Here is a 23183-nt window from a genome sequence, read left to right as displayed (position 1 = left end):
CCTGTGTTCCCCGCGGGTGACAGGTGGGGGTTAAGAGTGGGACTTAGAGCCTGTGCATCCGCTATCCTTTGCATGTCAATCGTCCCCCACTCTCTGCGCTCCAGGTTCTCTGGGCTCCATCAGTTGCTGGCTGCCATCATCATTCTCTTGGTTTTCCTATGGTTAGAATGTTTTTCCTGGTGCTCCCGTGTCGATCAAAAACACAGCAATGAAAGGCAGACCATGACTTCACTTCCCTCACTTCTGGGGCCTCCCTCCTACCCATTTGCATCAGGAGCAGGGACTTGCAGTTCCTGAAGGATGGGGGCTGCCTCCCCCCCCTCCCCTGCAAGCCACAGTTAGCTCTCCCACTGTGGCGGGAGCTCTTCAGACCTTCATCCTACTGACCTGATTCCCACAGCCAAGAAGGAACCACTACAGCCTGTCATCCCAGGCTCTTCCCACCCTGCAGGATGTGGCCACGGGCTTTCGGTTGGCATTGCTGCAGGTACTGGTAACATCCTATGAAGGTTCAGGAAGAGGAAGGGAGTGGGGAAACTTGGATCCTGGTTCAGGGCTCCCCAGGGGCTTGCAGTGCTGCGGCCTCTCATTTTTATTTTCAGTTAGCAAGCTAGACTCAGCCAAAGCAATTCCTACCACCGACGCCAAGTTTGAAAGGGCAGTTATTCTAAAAACCCCCATGCAATCATGCTAATAGCGACCATTCTTTCTTCATGGTTTCCACATGCCAGGCTGGGTGCCAAACTCTTTCCAGCAGTGAGCTTTACCATGCAAGTAAAGTTTGCCAAGGACATGTGAACTCGGCCTGAGGGTGCAGCTCAGCAGTAGAGTACCTGACCCTGTGTGCCATCCCTAGGGCAAGATGTGGAGATGTGTGACTTGCTCCAGTCCACAGGTACTGCAGAGCTGGCACGTGACCAAACCTTTCTCCAAACCTCGAGGAGTATGTATTAGGCTTTGAGGGTTTTCGTTTTGGATGGTGAGACCAGCTCACCCTGTTTGGCCCAGGCTGGCTTTGATGCTCTCTCCCCTGGCCTCTCCCTACTTAACTACCCTACAAAAAGTCCAGCAGGCATAGAGGAGCAGAGCCACCTGCCGAACGGAGCCTGGATAGTCCACCCTCCCCCTCACCCTTCCAAGTGCTGGGATGTGTGCCACCATGCCCTACTTGGCACTGTTTCTGAAAACATGAGCCCCAGATTCATAAATGTGCAAAGTCCTGAGGTCCCTCAGACCTCCTGCATTCACCCCCTAGGGGTGAGGGCCTGGGACTTTAGCCATTAAGCTGCACCCCCTCTTCTTCCTTCGCCTCCTTCTCACACTTAGACTTTGTTACATGGCCAGAGTTTTAGAGCCCACCTCAGCAGGTGCCCCCCTCCCTGCAGAGCATCAGGGACGCTAGACAGTAGCCAGCCTCACCTCTCCCACATTAGGACCTTACATTCACTTTCATCTGTGGCTCCGATGTGCATTGCACAGAAGGGCGAGACCAGACCAAAAAAAACAACCGCATAAATGAATAACTGGGAATTTCCAACTTTGAGCTGAATAATAGATGTTTGGGGAAGGGTTGTGTGTGTGTGAGTGTGTGTATGAGTGAGTGTGTGTGTGTGTGTGCACGTGTGTACTAGCAAGCAAGCGTGCACATGTAGAGTATGTATGTTCAAGTGTGGTATGTGCATGCATACAGCTGCTCTGAGCGGTGGGGACTCAGGACTCAAAGGTCCATGCGCATGTGCTCAGTAAAAAAAAAAAAAAGGTTTCAACTCCAAGGACTTGAAAACCTATTTCCAGGATGGCTTGCCTGAGCCAGCAGCCATGTTCAGTAGCTACGACCTCCGAGAAACCTCTGTAATGTCAATACACTGCAGCCAGCGCAGCCACCACAGCCAGAGAACTCCAGAGCGGATGCCCTTCCTCGACCTCCAGGGGACTCTGCTGCCCCTAGGGAGCAGAACAGAACTGTCTCTAACAAGACAGGGACGCTGTGTAACCTGGGGCTTGCTGACTGTGTGACTCTGGCTGAGTTACTTAACCTCCCTGTACCTTGTTCTTCTCCCATATAAAAGAGGAATCATAACTAGAGTGAAAACAGTCATAACATAATCCTCACCAAGCATCTAAGAAAAGTGATGTGTCCCAGTGGGTTCCCAGGAAGTAAACAGGACCCCTGATCCACGTTTCCAAATGGTTTGACTCCCCCCACACACAAACACACTTTTAAGACATGATCTTGAGGGCTGAAGAGATGGCTCAGTGGTTAAAATCCTTGCTGCTCTTCCCAAGAATCTGAGTTCAGCTCTCCCACCCACAGCAGGCTGCGGAACTGCTTGTGACAATAGTTCTAGGGGATCTGATGCCCTCTTCTGGCTTCCACAGGCACCATATCATGTACGCATACTCATACATACTCATACATCATGTATGCATACTCAGACATACACATAACAAATAAATAATGAAGAAAGGCAAGGTCTCACATAGACCTGATGGGCTTTGAACTCACCATGTAGCCAAGGGTGACCATGAATCCCTAATCTTTCTGCCTCTTCCTCCTGACCACTGGGATTGCCACCACGCCTAATTGGGGGGAATGAGGGACAGGATATCATCTGTTACCCAGGCTGACCTCAAACTATTGGGCACAGGATCCTCTCAACCCCAGCCTCCCAAGTACCCGGGAATACACAGTGTTATCGGGTATTCAAATAAGAGCATAGAATCACGGTGACCATAAATAAATACAGACTTCCCAGTCTTCAGTGAAGTAAAGAAATATGTCATCAGAGCCAGACATTGCTCATATTTGCTTGTGCCTGTAATCCCATCACTAGAGAGGCAGAGGCAGGGGGATTGTGGAGAGTTCAAGGTCAGCCAGGGCTATAGTTGTGAGACCTGTCTCAAGAAAAGCAAGAGGAGGAAGAAGCAGCAGGGGAGAATAAAGAAAAAAACATTATTGTATTAAGAAGCAGATGAGAATAATCTGTAATTTGGGGCTGGTGAAATGGCTCGGTGGTTGGGAGCCCTGGCTGCTCTTCCAGAGGTCCTGGGTTTGGTTTCCAGCAACCACATGGTGATTCATAAGCATCTTGACCTCCAGTTCCAGACTTTCAGGAAATCAGACGCCATCTTCTGGCCTCCTCGGGCACTGCAGGCACATGGATACACATCCATACACATAAAACAAAAATGCATAAAATGTCAAACAAAAAAAAAGAAAACAACCTGCAATTTGCAGTATTTCCCCCTAAACTGTTTCTTGCTATTCAAGTTGATAGGGGTTTTCTCCTCTATTGTTTTGAACTTAGTGAAGTAAAATTATTGAATCACAAATGATTCAAACCTGACTATTAAGATGCTTGGACGGAAAGGGAAGTTTTTAAGTTTTCAGGTCCTTGGAGACTGGGGTTGTTATGGATGTTTCTGGCTTGCTGCCGCTCAGGCACATGACCTGGCACTCCTCTTGGACTGGTGGGGCTGAGCCAGCAGCTCTGGTGGGAGAGATGGGAGGAGGGTGTGGATCTCAACTTGGCAGTCTGTAGGGGCTGATTAGATGGGCACTCATCAGAGCCTCCATGGCACACGGAGCAAATGGGGTCTTAAGTGAGTTCATGCTATGGACATGGCTGTGGGCGTGACAATGACCCGAATGCCTCCGCTCCAGGTGAGACTCAGAAGGACGGCAAAGCCTTCCTTGGGTCCAAGTGAAAGTGCTGACCAAGTGTGCAGAAAATGCCTCCAAAGCTTTCTCTCCCCCGACTCCCACAGCTGCTCCTCTTCAGAGCCTGCTCCCACTGCAATTAGCGAAACCAGCCTCCTTGTCCAGCTGTGTGCAATCACCCTGCCTCTTCGTTTATCTGTCTGTAACAGCTCTGCCTCTCTGTTCGAGGGTACATATGAGCAGGCCGAGTGTCTGGAGTGCTGGGGCTTCTCCGTCAGATGTTTCTGTCATTTCTTCATCACCTCTAGTTAGGGTTCTGGGACAGAAGCCTTGCAGAAAGAGGCACGGTACCACTGACTCAGCCCAGGAAGGACCTGGGTCCCTGGGTACATGGGACATGGAGCTTCTGGCTCGGGAAAGAGCCCAGCTGATCCACATAAACATTCAGGGTTAGAACAAATAAACCTTTTTGGTTTTAATCTGGGAAGGTTGGAGGTTACTCATGAGTCAGCATTATCAGTCCATCCAGTTGGCTCTGATACCACTGAGAAAAGACAAGCTCTGCTTGGAGGGAGGCTGGGCATGATGCCCTTCGAAGGCTGGAGCACTTATGATTCAGACACAGACTTCTCAGCTGGCCTTATACTTGCTAAATAGCAGAGGATGACCTTGAACTCCAGATCCTCTTCTCTCCAGGTTCCAAGTGCCGGGAATACAGGCGCACACCACCATAACCAGCTAAATATGCTCTCTTAATGGGCATAAATATGCTGCCCACATGCTGGTTCCTTCTCTTAACCTACCCTCATTTTAAATGGCACAGGCATCTGCATGGGCCTTCAGCTGCCTTTGACTCTCATCAAATGCGTTCTAGTGATCTGGCTGAGAACACAAAACAAGGGAGTAAACAGAGAGAATGCTAACACCATCAGGTCCAACTATGCCAACTGCTCTGGTTGAGCTAATGCTTTTCAAGGGTATTCTTAGTCCAAAAGTGGAAACCTGGTCTCTGGATCTTGGGGTGCATTTCCACAGTGCTGAGGACTGACAAAGGCACTTTCAGTATCCGTGCCCTACAAAGATCCCCATTGGTCAGCTGAGCCCCAGGTTCCTGCAGCCTTGGCCCTGTCATGATGGCTATTCTTAGCTGTCAACCTGACTACATCTGGGATTAACTGAAAACCCAAGCTGTGCACACCTGTGAGGGGTTTTTTTTGACTGGATCGTCTGAGGATAGAGCACCCATCCTCTATCTGGGCCACACCAGGCATGGCAGCTCTATAGAGGATGCAGAAGGAAGAAGCTGTGGAAAGCCAGGCTAACTGTTCTTGTTAACTGAAGTGTCAACCCAGAGCATGGTTTATGTATTTACAAGCTTGCCCTGAGAAAGTCTTGGGGCTATGTTGGGATCCAAAACACCCCAGTGTAGTTGCTGGCCAGCTAATAAAGACTTTCTATTGACCTAAACCCACTCCAAGCAATCTTGTCTGGTGAATACCCCACAACTCTGATGAAAGAATTTTAAGGCCCAGAGGAGCCACAATGCTAGAATGAATACTTGTGTAAAACCAAATCCTCCACAATGGGAAGGCCCAGGAGATACACCCTTCACTAATCCCATGCGATGAAAAATAGCGAGAGGGACCCTAGCATATTCGAAGAGCTTGGTTGACCCCCTTTACTTTTGCCAGACCTTAGGGTCAGAGATGCTATTGGATGATTGAGTTCCATGGATTTAACTGGGCCCCAAAGTAGCAGAGGCCGGGTGGCAACACTGAGTGCCAAAGGCAGGATGATTATGGTTATTGTAATGGACCACATAGGCAAAGCAATGTCCGTAATGACCTGACCTGTCACAAAAAGTGACATATATATAGTGGCATGACCTGTGTGGACCTTTGGTAGTGGCTAATCATTCATGGTGTTCCCATGCATGAGATAAATAAGAAACCTGCTGCGTTTTTGCTTGATCTGTATAAGTGGGGGAGGGAAATCTTGAACAAATGAAAGAAAGACTACACTGGATCATGGCAAAAGAGAATCTTGGCCTGTGAATTGATTTTCAGTTTTCAGACCCAGAACCCCGTGAATGAAGGGAAGCCAGGTTCCCCTGAGGAAGGACCTTGATAAAATACCCAAAAGTTTTACTGTCAGCCTTTTCTAGTCATTCAGGACCGATGGTCTTTTACACAAGTAACTGTACAATGGGGGAAAGGAAACAATCAGACTTTCTGGGTCTGTTGGATGCTGGTTCTGAATTTATTCTAATTTCAGGAGACCCCAAGAAACATGTGGCCCTCCAGTTAAAGTAGGAGCTTGCAGAGGTCAGGTGATTAAAGGAGTTTTGGCTGAAGTCCGACTCCCAGTAGGTGTCAGTGGGTCACAGAACTCATTCTGTGATTATTTCCCCGGGATCAGAAAGTATAATTGGGATAGGTATACTTAGAAATTAGCAGAATTTCCACTCTGGTTTCCTGACCTGTGGAGTGAGGCTTATTATGCCTAGAAAGTTAAATGGAAGCCTTTGGAGTTCTCTTTACCAGGGAAAATAGGAACCCCAAAGCAGCATCACATCCTGGAGATTAGTGAAGACTTGAAAGACTTGAAGACGGTAGTTCCCACATCTCCCTCTAACTTTCCATTTGGCCTGAGTTGGAGACAAATGCATGACGGAGGATCACAGCTGACTACTGCAGACTTTAATCCATCACCCCTAGTGAGCCACTAGGAAAATTTTTGCCTCCAGTTCCAGAGATCTTAAATTCTGCTAAATTTTGATTCCAGAGTAAGGAGTGCTACCGCCTGGAGACAGAACAAACATTCTACTGAACTAGAAGCTCAGACTTCCCACTGGCCACTTTGGGCCTTAAGCCAACAGGCTAAGGAAGGGATAACAGTGTCGGGGGGGGTGTTATAGATGCAAATTACCATGGGGAAATTGGGTTGCTTTTCAAGGGGGATGAGGAAAATTACATCTGAAGTGCAGGAGATGTGCTAGGGCATCTTTTGAAGTTATTACATCACATGGTTAAACAGCAACCACCCAATACAGTTCGGATGACAAAGGGCACAGGCCCTTCAGAAACGAAGGTATGAATCGCTCCTCTAGGAAAAGAACCAAGACCTGGGGAGGTGCTTGTTGAGGGTGGAGGTCATACAGAATGGATAGTAGAGGAGGGTAGACATAAATACCAACTAAGGCCACGTGACCAGCTGCAGAACCGAGGATCAAATTGACATGCGTGTTTCTGTAGTGTTGTGTTAGGCATGTGTATGTGCAGATGTTTGTTTTCTTTCCTTGATTGCTTTATCATGTGATGTAACATCAATTGAGGCACTATCAGTGGTTATCATATTTAAGTTATGAGACGCTAAAAGAATGTCCCTCAAGCAACATTGCGACCTGTTCTAAAATGCATAGAGTGTTTGTGGTTGTACGTGGGGTAGTTACATTCTACTAGGCATAATTAGGGCCTGACTATTGTTTTCATTTGGAAATTAAGCATGACATAAGGAGATGCGAGTGTATGTCAAAGGTGGACTTGTGATGGCTATTCTTGGTTGTCAGTGTGACTACATCTTGAACTAACTAGAAACCCACACAGCTGGGTCTCCTGTGAGGGATTTTTCTTGGTCGGATCACTTGAGGTAGGAATCTGGTCCACACCTTCTCATGGCACCCCATATACAGGACATGGAAGAAGCAAACATTGTACTTTGCTTCCTTGCCCTTGCTCTCACCAGCAAGTCCATTCTTTCACTGGCATTAGAGCCTACTTCTTTGGGATTACAACTGAGGACCAACCGAGACCTCCAACCCTGTGGCCAGAGCAGCTACGGGTTCCTGGGACTTTCCGTTGAGAGACAGCCATTGTTGGACCAGTTGGACCACAGCCTGTACGTCTTTTTCGTTGTTGTTGTTTTGAGACAGGATTTCTCTGTGAAACAGTCCTGGCTGTCCTGGAACTCACTGTGTAGACCAGGCTGGCCTCAAACTCACAAAGATCTGCCTGCCTCTGCCTTCCAAGTACCGGGATTAAAGGCATGCGCCACCACCAACCAGCCACAAATCTTCTAATGTATCCTCTTTGTATGTATACAGATCTTTCTATGAGTTCCCTTCCTCTACAGAACCCTGACTGGTATGCCTACCTACCCTTTGCTCACACACTTTTTATCTCCTCTTGCCTGGGATCAGCTTGCCCATCATCGTTCCCCTACTCACTCCCAGTCACTTTCGAGCCTAGCTTGGGTGTCACTTCTTTCAAAGGCCTTTTCTTTCTTTCTTTTTTAAAGTTTTTATTGATTCTTTGTGGATTTCACATCATGCATCCAGATCCCGATCATCTCCTTGTCTTCTCACTTCTGTCCTCTGCCCTTGCAACCTCCTCCGAAACAAAACAAAATTTAAAAGCAAAAACAAACAAACAAACAACAACATGCAACTAAAAAAAAAATCTGGGCAGGAAGCTGTAGTGTGGCCCAGGGAGTCACACAGTGTACCCTTTAGTCTATACATCTTTACTTGTAAGTGCTCATTGCAATGAGTCGTTTGTCTGGTTCATTGCCTCTGGCTTCTGCTACGATATCAATACTGAGCCCTCACTGGGACTCCTCTTGGATATCCTGTTGTTGCCTTGTATCCTGGAGATCCTGTAGCTTTGGATCTGCAGGTTCGGTCCCTTCCCATGCTCCAGCAGTTCACAGATAAGGTGGGTGTTGGCTAATTCATAGCCCTGGTTCTGGGCCTGGGTAGTAGATTGGTTGGTCAGCCTGTCAGTTTTCCCTCATGATCACCATTGGGGCAAACTCTCCAGTACTAGCCCACCCAGCTTGCTCACCCAGTGCAGCAGGCAGCAAGGAGCAAGGCCAGTTCTCCTGCTCTCCTGCCCTCAGGTCCCGCTCATGCAGGCTCACTCACACCACCAGGGTCAGCGCTGTTTTGCCCAAGCAAGATGTAAGGCCCACTCTCCTGATTACTGCAGTAGGTGAGGGGCGGAACCATCTCTTCCCTTCTCAGGTCCCAGAGTAGGCCAGCTCTCCTGCTGGCTGCAGGTGGCAAGGGGGAGGGGAGAGGGCACATTTCCCTTACCCATGGCCACAAAGACAGGGCCAGTTCTCCCACTCTTATGGCCTGGGGGCCAGCTCTCCCTCCTGCCACCGGCGGCGACAGTCTGGAAGGTTATCTTTGCGTCCCCCACTCCAACACACGGCAGGTGATCTCCCAAGCTGATCCTAGGCACTAGATCACCTGCGCCTCCATCAGCAGGGTCAGCTCAGCTCTATTGTGCCAATCAGGCAAGGTTTGGGGCCTGATCATTCGAGTGCTGCAACCCGAGAGGGTAAGACCATCTCTCCCACCCTCATGACCCCAAAATCAGTCCCCAGCCCCCCTCCCGCCCCCCGCTTGCAGTAGGTGGCAAGGAACCAGGGATGAGGGAGGAGCCCTCGCTCTACCTCATCGAAGTGACAGTTTCCCTCTGTGTTTCCAGCTGAAGCTGCTGGTCCCTGTGAATGACAATATATATATATGCCGGGTGGTTGGTGGTAGTGCATGCCTTTAATCCCAGCAGATCTCTGTGAGTTGTGAGTTCGAGGCCAACCTAGTCTACAAGAACTAGTTCCGGGACAGGCACCAAAGCTACAGAGAAACCTTGTCTCAAAAAACCAAAAGAAAGAAAGAAAGAAAGAAAGAAAGAAGAAAGAAAAGGACACGATCCGTCCTATGTAGAGCAAAGGAGAACATTTATTATAGATAGATGGGAGAGCATAGCCAGAGGCAGGAACATCTGGTCGAGTACAGAGTAGGCATGACCAGACAGAGCTGTGCCATGTGAGGGGTTGGGGGAGGGGAGAAGGGAAAGGGAAACCAGGTGCAACAACTAGGAGGCCCAAAAGAGAGTAGATGAAAGGGCCCAGTAATCAAAATGGTTTGGATTATATAGGAAAGGGCAGCCCAGCCCCTGGCCTGGAGAAGTTTAGGGTTAGGGGGTAGAGTATGCCAACCAGGAGGGCCCTGTAACTGATAGGGACTGAGGATGCAGGGAGAACCTGGAGGCTAGGTCCACTTTGGTCTGTTAAATAGGCACTCCAGCCTTTTGTCCCAGGTTTGAAACACTGTACTTCTGTAAGCTCCCTGGGGGAGGGGTTCTGGCCCCCCTCTCTGTGGCAGTCGGTGGATACTGGAAGTAGTGACAGGAGGACAAGACAGAGCCCCACCTGTGTCCCTTGGCACTCTCTAGCCTGATGTCTGTGCTGTACCCCTGATAACCAGTCTGTCTGTGGGGAGCTGCGTATCTGGTGCCTCCACGAGGCGTGAGGTGTTGGTGACTGCCAGTGCAATGCACCCACGTTCCTGGTGACTGGTGAGCCTCCATCCACCATCACATCCTGTCAGGATATTGCTCCTCAGGCGAGGCCAGGACTCTCAGGAAGCCTGGGCTTGGACGGTGCCCTGTATGTCCTCCAGCCTCCTTAGACCAGTGGCTAGTGGAGGAGCCCAGCAGGCCTGAGCTCTGGGCAATCTGAGAACCTAAACTTATCCCTAACCAGTTTCTTGGTCCATATGGCGTTCTGCTGTATGCAAGGGACCTCTTTCCAGTGGCCCCTGTATTACCATGACCACCATCAGATACCTAGGGTTGGAGTGCCATCCACACGGCCCAGGGTTCTTGTTCCTAGATATGATGGCTAAGAAGGGGGTGAGGGGAAGAGCCATTGTCAGTTACCAGAGGTGCTGATCTCACTGACTTCTTCTGAGAGGTGCGCTTAAGCAAAAGCCACAGACTTCCGTGTGTGGAGGTGTTGCTGTTGCTGCTGCTACTGTTGTTAAGGGCAACCAGAACCTCATGCGTGCTAACTGCCAAGTCAGATCCCCATCCCTGCTGCGAGCCTTCCGACACATGTTCTCACATAACTCCTGCTCGCGAAAGAGTTCATGCTTAAAGGAGCTACCTTTCCCAGAGAAGGTTCCGGATGTATCCAAAGTCACACAGGTCGTGAGTGACTGAGCCAGTGCTCTGCCTCTCGAAAGCTCAGCTTGCTTTCTGTCGTCTGTGCTGTGCTTACTATGTAGAATAACATAGTCATGGGAAGAAAGATGTAAGTGCCCGTCAACACAAAGGGTTAGTGAGCAGTGCTGGGGAGGTGAGGCAAAGACACAATGTGATGCTGTTTGTGCAAAATTAAGTATGCTCTCAGAATTCCACATAGTCAACATATACCCCAGGGTCCACACAAAAAAAATCAACCAGCCATGGGCCCCAAATATCAGGTTTACAACCAGGTGTGGCGGCACACACCTTTAATCCCAATAGTAGAGAGGCATGGTCGGACAGGGCTCTGTGAGATCAAGGCCAGCCTGGGCTGCAGAATGAGTTCCAGGCCAGCCAGTTCTATTTAGTCAGACCCTGTCTTAAAGAAAGAACAAACAAACATTAGCGGGGCTGGGGATGTAGCTCCATGCTAGAATGCTTGTCCTCTGTGCACACGGCCCTGAGTTCTGTCTTGGGAAAGAATTATATCTCTGTTGAACACATAGGACTTTTTTTCCCTTATTATGTATCATTCCCCCGGCAGTCCTGGGTGGATGCCATTCACACAGTGCTTACATAACAGCAGACAGTATGAGTGATCGTCTAAAGAGGGGTGTATGGAGGATGAGCAGTGAGGCTAGGCAGATACTGTGTCATTTCACAGTAGGGACTCGAGCATCCTTAGATCTTGGTCTCCGCAGTGAGCCCTGGGTTCATCCCCCTGAGGTACCGAGAAACAACTGGACACTAAGGGTGTACATAGTGCTTAGAAAAGTACAGAGGAACGTGTGGGGCCAGCAGATGCTGGACTCTGCTCTCCCTAGTACGTGGGGATGTGACTGGAGAAGAACCTGACATTCAGGGACATGGCTACTACATCTGAGCGCCTGGGAGGGCACATGGGCGTGGCTCACAGTGCTGGTGCCTGTCTGGCCTGGTTCCCCTGCTTGGTCTGATTTCTCATACTCCTGAGCAACCTGGAGCAGCATGCTGAAACCACCCTTCTGCTCATTAAGTTACTCTATCCCCTCCTTCTTCTTTTTTTTTTTTTTGATTTTTTTTTTATTGAGAAAAGGAAAAAAAAAGTTTCAGCCTCCTCCCAGCCTCCCATTTCCCTTCCCCTCTCCTCCTACCCTTCTCTCCCTCCCCCCACTCCTCTCCCCCTCCCTCTCCTGTCCAAAAAGCAGTCAGGGTTCCCTGCCCTGTGGAAAGTCCAAGGTCCTCCCCGCTCCGTCCATGTCTAGGAAGGTGAACATCCAAACTGGCTAGGCTCCCACAAAGCCAGAACATTAAGTAGGATCAAAACCCCGTGCCATTGTCCTTGGCTTCTCATCAGCCCTCATTGTTCGCCATGTTCAGAGAGTCCGGTTTTATCCCATGCTTTTTCAGTCACAGTCCAGCTGGCCTTGGTGAGCTCCCAATAGATCAGCCCCACTGTCTCAGTGGGTGGGTGCACCCCTCGTGGTCCTGACTTCCTTGCTCATCTTCTCCCTCCTTCTGCTCCTCATTGGGACCTTGGGAGCTCAGTCCAGTGCTCCAGTGTGAGTCTCTGTCTCTATCTCCATCCATCACCAGATGAAGGTTCTATGGTGATATGCAAGATATTCGTCAGTATTGCTATAGGATAGGGTCATTTCAGGTTCCCTATCATACACCCTCCTTCTTATTCTACGACTCCCTCGCCATCTCCTTCCCCACTGTATGCTGTTTTTCGGTGTTTTGTTTGATTTGTTCTGTTTGTGTTTGAACCTCGGGCCTCATATATATCCAGCAAAGGCTATACTACTCATTCACATTCCCATCTCTCTTCTAAAAATACTTCAGTTGTTTCTTTTATGTATTTGGATATTTCGCCTGCATGTATGTCTGTGTACCACTAGTGTGCCTGCAGCAGCCAGAAGTAGGTAGGTGTCAGATCCCTTGTAACTGGAGTTACAGACAGCTGTGAGCCACCACATGTGTGTGGGGACTTGAACTCAGGTCCTCTAAAAGAGCAGCCAGTGCTCTTAACCACTGAGCCATCTCCCCAGCAGCAGCTCTCCGGTATTACTTTTACTTTTGTATTTTGAGACAGGGTCTCACTGTGTATTCCAGTGAATACATATTAATATGTATTAAGGCTGGCCTTAAACTTGTGATCCTCCTGCCTCAGCCTCCCAAATAGCTGGATTATAGGCCTGTACCACCAGGATTTGCCTATAAATCCTTAAAGACTCACCTAAGAGCCCCGTGGTGCTAGTGGGGCACACTTTTAATCCCAGCACTCAGGAGGCAGAGGCAGGCAAATCTCTGAGTTCAAGGGCCAACCTGGTCTACAGAGTTAGTTCCAGGATGGCCAAGGCTACACAGAGAGGAAGGAGCCCCATCCACCCATTCCTGGGGAGAGAAGATGTGAAAAATCTGGCTGGGGCGGGGCAGGGGGAGGAGGGCGAGGGGAGTAGAGAGGATGAATGGGGCTGACGTCCATCTTTCCTAAGTAATCTGTAAAGTCATTGCAGCCTCCAGTTTTCTGTGGAGGTGGATTAAGATCTGCTGGTTTCATTTAAAAATAGAAGCAGCAGCACTCAGCTGAGAGCTGGAAGGAGCCCAGGCGTGGCAGAAAGGTGGGGCTGTGCAGCAAGCAAGACAGGGAGGAAGCTGCTGCCCCTGCTGGCTGGGGCAGAGGCTGTGGGATGCCACCTTCTCTGGAAAGAGGTCTTCAGGGTCATGTTTCCTGGGTCTGGATGGACCCTGCTCAGAAGAGTCCCTTCCCAATCCTGCCTGCTAAGGAAAGGAATGAAGTGGTTGGGGCCATCAAGTCACCAAGTGTTGATGGGGCTTGGCCCCTCTCCCTCATGGCCTTTGGCTCTGGCTGGGATTGGATAAAGTTGCAGGGGGAATCCTTCAACACAAACCTTTCAACCAGGCCAGATCTAGACTCCACCTCCTAGACCTGGGTGCCTAGCGCTAGCCCTGGTGCTGAACCAAGAGGAATTGAATGGGCAGGAAAGAGCCCCTAGCAGCCCAAATAAAGAAGCTGTCACCCTATGAACAGCAGACTTCTGACTTCCCAATGAATTCCTTTCTTTGCACCCATCATTTGGGCCTTGAACTGTTCTTACCAAGGACTTACCTTGGGAATAATCTGACAGCTGGAATACGTGCTCCTTGGGAAGAGGTGGCCCTTAGCGATGGGCAGAAAGAACGGACTTACACGTTGGAGGGGAGTTCAGTATCCTGAGGCCCAGACATCAGAGATGTTGAGACAGGCTCATCATCATGAGTGAGGGCTTGTCTAAAAGCGTATGCACTCTGCCTCAGGAGGGACACCAGGCTAGCCTAGTGCTCTCTCTTGCTCTCTTTCTGTCTCTCTCCCCTTTCCCTTCTCTCTCTCAGCTGACTTTGGGTCAGGGGATAAACAGCACTGAACAAAAGACACATTTCAACCCAGTGGGAACGTGGTTGGGGTGCAACTGGGAAACCGGCGGCAAGCAGCAGACCTGAGAACTCAGGAGTCCATAGCAGAATGCCAGTAGACATGCTGCCAAGGAGGTGTGGGATACCAGCTGAAACACGGCACCTCATGGGGCATCTGAACAAGGATCCTGAGGTTGTGCAGAGGTCTTTGGACTGTTCTTCCTGGAGAGAATGTGTCCAGTACGTGAGGTCAGTGAGGAGGCCAGAGTAGGAAGACTTGAGAAGGCCGGAAGTGGCCCAGGAGGGCTGTGGGCTTGTTCCCTGAGTGAACACAGAGCCTCAGGGAATTCCCAAGCACGGGAGTTCTGTGACTTTTGGGCTACTATGCTGTGGACAGAGTTCAGAGCAAGTACGGCAGAAGAGGCCAGGAGGTGGGTGAAGGAATCCAGAGGAGAGAGAATGGATCCTGAGGCTCTGAAAGCCACACCGAGCTCTCCAGCAGATGGAATGTAGGGAGAGAGGAAGAGGCGGTAAGACAGCACCCAGGCTCCTGGCCCATGCAACCGGAAGGAAGGGGCTGGTGGAGAATGGGGGTGTGTGGAATAGGAGTGGGGGTGAGGGAAGAAGGAACTCAGATTTGGACATGGGGGTTGAAGATGCCTATTCGGTGTGTTGAGTAGGAAGCTGGATATTTGAGCCTGCAGTTTGTGAAAGTCGGAGTCACGGGCATATAGATGGCATTTAAAATCAGGAACATGCTCCATTTGCCAGTTATAGTCACAAAAGGCACCGTAGATTTCTGATGTCATTGCTATTATTAATTTCATCTTGCAGATGTAGAAACTAAGTCTCAGAGGGAGGTGACTTGGAGCCCAAAGTGCCGCCACCCATTATATGGTAGGCTGGAGTCCCAGCCAGGTACCTAACATACCATTTGCTCCTAACCCCACTGCTGCCTGGGGCGCTGGCTTTGCATCTTCCAGTGTGTTATGCTCAAGGAGTAGATAGATTTGGAGGCCTCCTCCGGGACTGAAAGGGACGGTCCCAGCCACACAGAGGTGGAGGGACACAGGGAGCCTGCGTCGTCAGCTTTATTAACCCTGTGACAAGTACCCAGGGCAGCAGGTCCCAGGAGGAAGGACTTGGCTTATGTTTTTAGTGTATTCACTCAGGGCTGCGTTGAGTCAGAAAAGCGTGACAGAGGAACACGATGGAGCAAGGTTGTTTGTCACAATGAGGTCAGAACACAGAGGAAGTGATCCAGAATATTTTTACAAGGCACAACCCCCCCCCCCCAGTGATCTACTTCCTTTATGTATGCCCCGTTTTCTCACAGCCCATTTAGTGCGAATTCATCCGTGGATAAACCAAAGAAAGATTCAGCACCCTCGTGAGCTAATCACCTTTCTCTTTAATTTTTTAAAAATTACTATAAAAAAATGATTGTGCCTGTGTGTGCCATGTGCCACCATGGGCCTGTGTAGGTCAGAGGACAGCTTGCTGGAATTCATTCTCATCTTCTACCATGTGAGTTGCTAGGATCAAACTCAGGGCGCATCAGGCTTGGCAACAAGTGCCTTTAGCCACTGAGCCAAATTGCCATGTTTGTTTATTTTATTTTATGTGTATGAATGTTTTTCCTGTGTGTGTATATGTATAACATATATATTCCTGGTGTCCAGAAGGAAATGTCTGGCCCCCTGAAACTGGAGTTACAGGTGGTTGTTGTGACCTAATGTGTGGATGCTGGGAACCAATCCCAAGGTCCTCCAGAAGAGCAGTAAATGCTCTCAACGGCTGAGCCATCTCTCCAGCATGAATATATAAGCCTTCATATATCCAAACCACAACCACACAGAGCCATTTATGGCTATTTTTGGGAGGAATGATTCTCTATTTAATCCTGGCTTTCCTGGAGCTTACTATGTAGACCAGGCTTTCATCGAACTCACAGAGATCCACCTGTCTTCACTTCCTGGCTGCTGAGATTAAAGGCGTGTGTCACCACCCCAAGCAATGGTTGCTTTTTGAGAGAGAACAGCTTCTCACTTTGTAACCTAAGCTGGTCTCAAGCTTCCAATCCTCCTTCCCCAGTCTCCCCAAGACTGGGATTATAGGCATACATCACCGTACCTGTTCCACTGATAGTCCTTAGTGAGACAGTCCATGGTGAAAGTGGGCTTGTGCACAAGTCACCAGGTATGCAGGCTAGATGGCAGTAGAAGAAAGTTCCCAGGAGGAAGCGGGCCCTGTGGGCTATGTTGTGTGGGTGGTAGGGAGGAGAATGAGGTGGTGGAGTGAGGAGGAGGTGAGGCTGACTGGCAGAGCAGAGCCTCAGTCTGATGAGGTGCGGGAGCTGGAGGCCAGGAATGAGTCAAGGGCAAAGCTTCAGGCTGCAGGGGGATGATAGGGAGGTAAGGATGCTGCTGGTTTGAGCAGAAAAGGGGAAGCTGATTGCAATGGGAACTTGGTCCTGAGGCTGAGCAAATCTGGAGAGGATGATGCTCTGCCTTCCAGGAGCATATCCATTATCGGGACTTCACAGAGCTGGCAGACTACAGGACAAAGGGTTGAGAGATTTCAGACAGACAAATGAGAGAGCCAGAAGGAGCAGGGGCCCAGCGGTCAGTGTCTGGAGTTATAGGTGTAGATTAAGGAAGTGTATGTCCAGAGGACAGAAGCTTGGAGAAGGTGACATAAGGAGGGGCATGGGGTACTTGGAATAAAAGCAAAGTCTAGAGCAGAGGCCTGGGCATGCTCCAGCCACTTGCTGGCCCTGTGCTCCAGGATAAGTTCCTAAATCTCTCTGAAGGGTCCCGTTCTCTCATCTGAAAATACAGAGGATCCTGTAGCTACCCTGAGGACTACTTAACCACAAGCTATTATTGCTGAGATCCTACTGGCCCATTGTGGGAATACAGGAATGGTCCTGAGGAAGGAGCCCCAGGGAGCCCCAGGGAATCCCATCCAACATCCCAGAGGGATGGAGTACCAGGAAAGGAGTGGGCTCTCAGTAGGAGCTGGGAACTAGAAGGTTCACATACTCACCTCAGCTCATTCACCGTGGTGGAGTGTCCAGCATCATGCCCGTGGTGCAGGCAGAAAGGTGAGGGTTACAAAAATGTCCTTGGCTATACCTATACGGACAGATGGAAGAGACAGAGGACCCAGGAATGGCGGCGATGCTGATCCCAGGATGTCTGCTGAGTGGCAGACATCCTTGGAGAAGTAGTCTTGGAAGATTTAGAGGCCCGTGGAGAGCCGCTTCCCTCTAATTCCACTGTCAGGGAACGATGACCTCACAGCTGCATGCAGAGGAAGTCTTAGTGGGAAGGGTGGACCGCACAAAGGAGAAGGCAGTGCCGTCAGCGAAAGAAGAAGTAAAAAGGCATTGAAAAGGGCGTGGGTCAAGCAGAGTCCTTCATGAAGCAGAAGGATGGGTGGGTATTGTTATCAGTCAGTGCTGTGGCCACGGTTTATTTCCCCTCACCTGCTCCTGGAAGATTTTTCTGCCGGAAGTTGAGTTAACACTAAAGCCATGACCCCTCTGGGATGAAGGCAGGTTGTGTGGTCCCAGCTAACACAGAAGCCATTCAGCATGTCAGGCACGGCCACAACCCACAGGAAGCTGTGAACTAGGCAAAGGCTCATGTCTACACTCTAACTACCCTGAATATGCCCCATCTCCTCACGTAAGAGGCATTTAGCTCAATTCTCACCCTCATTGAAGACAGAGGGGCTCCAGAGACTCATAAGTAGTGGGACACACCGAAGAAGTAAGTTAGACCCCATATGGGGGCTCACACCTAGGATCCCAATACTTGGGAAGCTGGGGCAGGAGAATTGTGACTTCAAGGCCAGCAGAGCTACATTAGTGAAACAACAATAATAATAATTTGTTAAACTGGGCATGGTGTTGCATCCCTCTAGTCCTGGTACTCAGGAAGCTAAGGCTAGACAGAAGGTTATGAGTTTGAGACAGCCTGAACTACATAGGAAAATAAAGACTTGTTCTGACATGAAGGAGCTGAGCATGAATTTGCCCACTGGTAAGTGGCCATGCATGTGTCTGTACATCTGTCTATATGGTCATCTCTCCGTCCATCTGCACACCCATCCATCCTCATATCCACCCAGCCAGTCACTGACCCATCCATCCGTCATCCACTCACCCGTCCATCCAACCACATGCCTCTCCTATTCATTAACAGAACTCTTTGCTGAGCACCTGCTAGGTTCCATGCTAGTCTCCCAGCCTATCTCTGCATGTGTTCCCCTCTGTATCTCTGCCTATTCTATACCTGAGTATAAATGTCCCTTCCCACTGCTAGGACTTCCACCTGCAAAGACCTATGAATTGCCACTTCTCCACAATGCCTATCTCGCCTGCAGTACCCTCCCACTTTCCGGGGAACCTCCCCAGGAGCAGAGAGTGGGCTGCCCGGGCCTGAGGGCACAGCCAGGGACTGTCTCTGCTGCTCTCCTCTCATCAGGAGGTGACAGCTCAGAGTCTTCTGTTCCTGCTGCCCTGACTGCTTCCCTAAAAGAACAGGGAATTTGGGTCTTCTGGAGAAAAGATCTGAGTGGGGCGTAGAACAGGGGCCTTGAACCCACACGGCTGGGGAGTTTCCAAGGCCCGGCTATGTCCCGGGCAACAGAATTATTGATTGCAACATAGTCATCCCTTCCTGTGCTCTAGCACAGAGCAGCCTGTGCTGGCCTCTGCCACACGAGGCTGGGCAGGAGCCAGGGCGAAGAGGGGCCTGGAAGTAATGTGTAGTGTGGCTTGGAGCAGATCAGCAGACAGCTGCTTCCCACCTCCTCCTCAAGCTGGGCTCCTGTCGCCAGGGCACAATCTCCTACCTCCTGGTTCACAGACTAGCACAGACTTAACTGAGACGCCACCAGGCATAGGGACTCTTCTCTGTGGCCATAAGGGCCTGCACCCTCCCCAGCCACTCTCTCAGAAGCACTGGAAGTCTGGCCTGGGGAGCAAGGGCCCAGTAGACAAGCCAAAGGCAAAGAAAGCCCCTGCTCAGCTATGGCAGAAGCTGCGGGACCCCAGCTCACACAATGAAGCAGTGGTGGAGGACCCCGCTCGCAAGGAAGTTTGATCAAAGTAGAGGAGGAAGGTCCATACCTCAGACCTGTGGCAACACAGCCTCCTGCAGTGGGGAGCAGCGCCTGCCTGGACTTTCTCCTCTTGACCCCAGGAGTGTCTGAGCACCGTTCCGGGGAGGCTGGTGTCACAGGGGTGTCTGTGCATCTTTCGGGGGGTGTCTGGTGTCACAGGGGTGCAACGCGCGCATTTCCCAGGGATCTGGTGTTCACAGTGGTGTCTGTGCATCGTTTCCAGGGGGTCTGGAGTCACAGGGGTGCAGATGCGCGCCGTTCCCAGGGGTCTGGTGTCACAGACGGTGGCTGCTGCTGTCCCATCCCTAGCATCACTTCTAACGGCAGTTCAGTGATAATACGAGGCCAGACCTGACCGTCTGAGAGGGGCTGAGAAGGCATGGGGTATTATTGCAAACTGCCTCTGGCCACTTGCAGGCCCAAAACTCACGTCAGAATCAAAGCCACGGCACCTGCAGGTCTTGGGAGGCCTCGACCTGGGAAGGCCTTAGTCTGGGAGACTGTCCGCATTCAGTGATGCTGTGACCATCGGCAGGCTAGAAGGAAAATGAAGGAGATGTGGAAAGGGAAAGGGACCCCCACCCTGGGTTTGTTTCTCGCTGGCTGAGTGAGAGCCAAGAGTTCCAACACAAATTGCTGGGTGGAGCTGCAGCGTGGCTTCAATTAGCAGAGTTGCCTGCTGGAGTATTATACATGCAGAACACCTGCACACATAAAAATAAGTAAAATTTAAAGATTAAAAACACCCACCAGCCACGGCCATGCAAGCCTTATCTGTGTGATGGTGGGATACCCTAAGTTACACTGCATTGTGGGATACCCTAAGTTACACAGCATTGTGGGATACCCTAGGTTACACTGCATTGTGGGATACCCTAGGTTACACTGCATTGTGGGATACACCTGTTACACTGCATTGTGGGATATAACCCTAGGTTACACAGAATTGTGGGATACCCTAGGTTACACAGAATTGTGGGATACCCTAGGTTATACTGCATTGGGGGATACACCTGTGTTACACTGCATTGTGGGATACCCTGGTTACACAGCAAGGTGGTGGCCTTCCCTTTTATTTTTTGATAGGTCCTCGCTAATACCCATGAACTCTACTAGCCCAGGCTGGCCTCAAAACTGAAACTTCCCTCTCAACCTCCCAAGTAACTTGGATGCCAGGCCTAAGTTACTAGGCCTGATTATTTTTCTCAATAAACCCTGATTTTGCTTCATAGTGACTGGTCCTGAAATTCTTCTCTGGGAACCGAGGTGTCAGCCTCGGGCTATGCTGGACATTCCACATAATTCTAAAAAGTGTGCTTGGGGCCTGAGAAAACTGACCAGGGTTCCAAGGCAGCCTCTGGCGTGAGGCTCCCATCGAGGCGGGCATCGCCATCCATCAGGCTCTTCATTCCTCTTAAGCAGAGGCAACGGGTTCCCAATCCCCTCAAGCACACATGTGAATCCACAGTGATTAAAACCTCGCATGGTTTAGCTCCCTGGGGTCAGGGCCAGCCTGGGCAAGGACAGGAAGACACAGTTGCTCAGCCTCACCTGAGCCTCTGGCTTCCTCAGACTAGGATGGAGTTAGGTCTTTTCTACAGAGTGGCGCTGTAACCTCTCACCCTCCCGTGGGCCTTCTGGACCCCACAGCCCTGACTGGCATAGCCCCTGAGAGCTCTGTTGATCCCCCATCCTGCCTCTTGGGCACCAGGCACAAAGGAAGTTCACCAGCGCTAGAACAAGGGTTGGAACGAGTTGAAGCTGAGGCCCTGGGTTCTGCTAATAGAGGAACCAAGAAATGTCCCCTTTGAAAAGAGAGAAGTATGTCACTGCTGTGGCCCCTGACACACCGACTCCCACCGCTGTCCTGAGTGGAAGGTCCATTCTTTGGAAAGCCGCAAACATTCCTAAGCTGGACTTCTACTGAATTATCTCAAATTCTTTGAATTTCTCTAGTCTGCAAGGATTGAAGGAGGGGACAGGAGGCGGGGAATGACCTCCAAGGAGGTTAAATAGGTCACATCAACACTGGGCACAGAGACAAGCAGAGGGACCCTTGAAGATCTTCACCTGCACTTCTGGCACGATGATGTCACTCCGGACGCTGCTCCTGGCTGCCCTGCTTCTGGGGACGTTTCTGCAGCATGCCAGTGCTGGTGAGAGCTGGTCATAGATGGGAGAGGGCAGGGAAGGGGCCTCTCGACCACACAGACCACAGCAGAAACAGAAGCTGTGCCATTTATACCCTGTCTGTTCTTCCAAAGGTCACAAGGGCTGGCGTCAAGAGCATTGGGAGGACAATAATGGTGCTGGAGATGGGATGGTGGGGATGGGATTGGTGGTGTTGGGCACCTGACCTGGACACCTACCTGGTGAAGAGCCATGGGCAGCACATCTTATCCAGAGACATTAGGACATAGTGGTCTTGATTGAGGGCTTATGATGCAGAATGAACGATTCTCAGAACTGCTATCAGTTTTCCATTAACGGTCTCCACGTATCACCAGGGAACAACATAAAGGAGGAGAACTGGTTCCAAGAATGTACGAAAAGAGATTTTTATATTTAGTTTAGAAAGGGAAGTTGAAATAAGGTTCCTAGACACAGACAGCTGCGCATGCAATCGCACACAGATGAACGTGCAAACGTGCAAACACAAAGAGCCTATGCTATGCTAGCACAGCTACCCCTCACCATGGTAACGCACACACACACAAACACACCAAGACAAGACATAACATAGACAAAGAGAGGCACACGCAGTTATCCATAGTCCTTGGGTTCACACAGGCACACGTGGGGCCACTCCATGGGTCCTCAGGCACACAAGAAGACCCTTGGGACACCTGCTTCCATTGTTCTTCTAGCTCGAGCCACGAACGTAGGCCAAGAGTGCTGCCTGAAGTACTTCAAGGGGGCCATCCCCATCAGGAGAGTGGTGACGTGGTACAGGACCTCAACTGAGTGTCGAAAAGATGCCATTGTGTGAGTCCCCCTTGGTCCCACTCTTACACCTCAGGGGGTGGCGTGGAGCATCTAGGAAGACCATTGGGAAAGAGGGAAGAAGGACACAGCTCTGGGAACTCAGGGGGAACTCTTACACCCCACACAGTTGAGAGGGGTTCAATCTCTTCATTTATTTATGGTGAAACAGAGGCCCTGAGATGGATAGACATCGTAGGTAATAGAGACAGTAGGCAGTAGTTCAGGCACATCCCCACTCTGGGTCTGAGCTGAGTAGAGAATAGCACACAACCCAAGCCTCTCTGTGTCACCTCTGCTTGTCAGGCCTGGGGGTTCTGGGAGCCAGGCATGAAGTCCTGTAAGCCTGGCCCTAGGGAGGCTGGAATGGAGTCAGGACCCCAGTAGTAAAGACTTGCTAATGGCATATGTGACTTCATCTTGTTCTTGCCCGCGGACCTCTGAGTTCAGGTAGATGCCGGTGCGGCTGGTTGTGGAGCTCCGGAAGGCCTTGCTGTTTTCACACCCACTGGCTTCTTCTGTGTAGGTTTGTGACTGTCCAGGGCAAGAACATCTGTTCAGACCCCAAAGACAAACATGTGAAGAAGGCCCTCAGATACCTCAGAAGCCTGAAGCCATAGCCTGTGACCGTCCCCCCGGCAGCATTTGGAGACCCCAGTGTTGGTGTCCACGATCTCAACCCAAAGCTGCCTGCATCCAGGGGAGGCCTGAAGAGCACAAGAGAAGCCATGAAGTGGGAGTCCCTGTCCCCTTTTATGGACTCAAGTTACAGGCTCCAAAAACTCCCATTAAAGCCCTCCTCCTTTAGTCTGGGTCGGTGTGTTCTGTCTCCACAGTGCAGAACCCTTTCCACTTTGGCTGGTCACACTGGAAGTATCCTCATAGGACAGTTGGTCCTGCTCTGCCCAGGTCAGAAAGGGTTAACTGGGGCTGAGGGAGAGACGCAGTCCCACACAAGTGAGAGGTGGACACAGTCC

The 23183-nt window shown here is 50.5% G+C and overlaps 1 protein-coding gene across 1 annotated transcript; it reads left to right on the top strand.

The window, feature by feature from the left end:
- The first annotated feature begins 21268 nt into the window (after positions 1-21268).
- Ccl17 (C-C motif chemokine ligand 17) lies at positions 21269-22890 on the top strand. Its single transcript, XM_041649418.1, has 3 exons — positions 21269-21380; positions 22092-22209; positions 22733-22890. The coding sequence occupies exons 1-3, from the start codon at positions 21311-21313 to the stop codon at positions 22824-22826; spliced, it is 282 nt and encodes a 93-aa protein (XP_041505352.1). The 5' UTR covers positions 21269-21310; the 3' UTR covers positions 22827-22890.
- Positions 22891-23183: the final 293 nt, after the last annotated feature.

This window comes from Microtus oregoni, unplaced genomic scaffold (assembly GCF_018167655.1).
Source record: "Microtus oregoni isolate MIOR12 unplaced genomic scaffold, Mior012 000004F_ref0000308, whole genome shotgun sequence".
Classification (NCBI taxonomy): domain Eukaryota; kingdom Metazoa; phylum Chordata; class Mammalia; order Rodentia; family Cricetidae; genus Microtus; species Microtus oregoni.
Note: the sequence above shows the minus strand (reverse complement) of the source record. Positions and strands in the feature narration are given on the sequence as shown.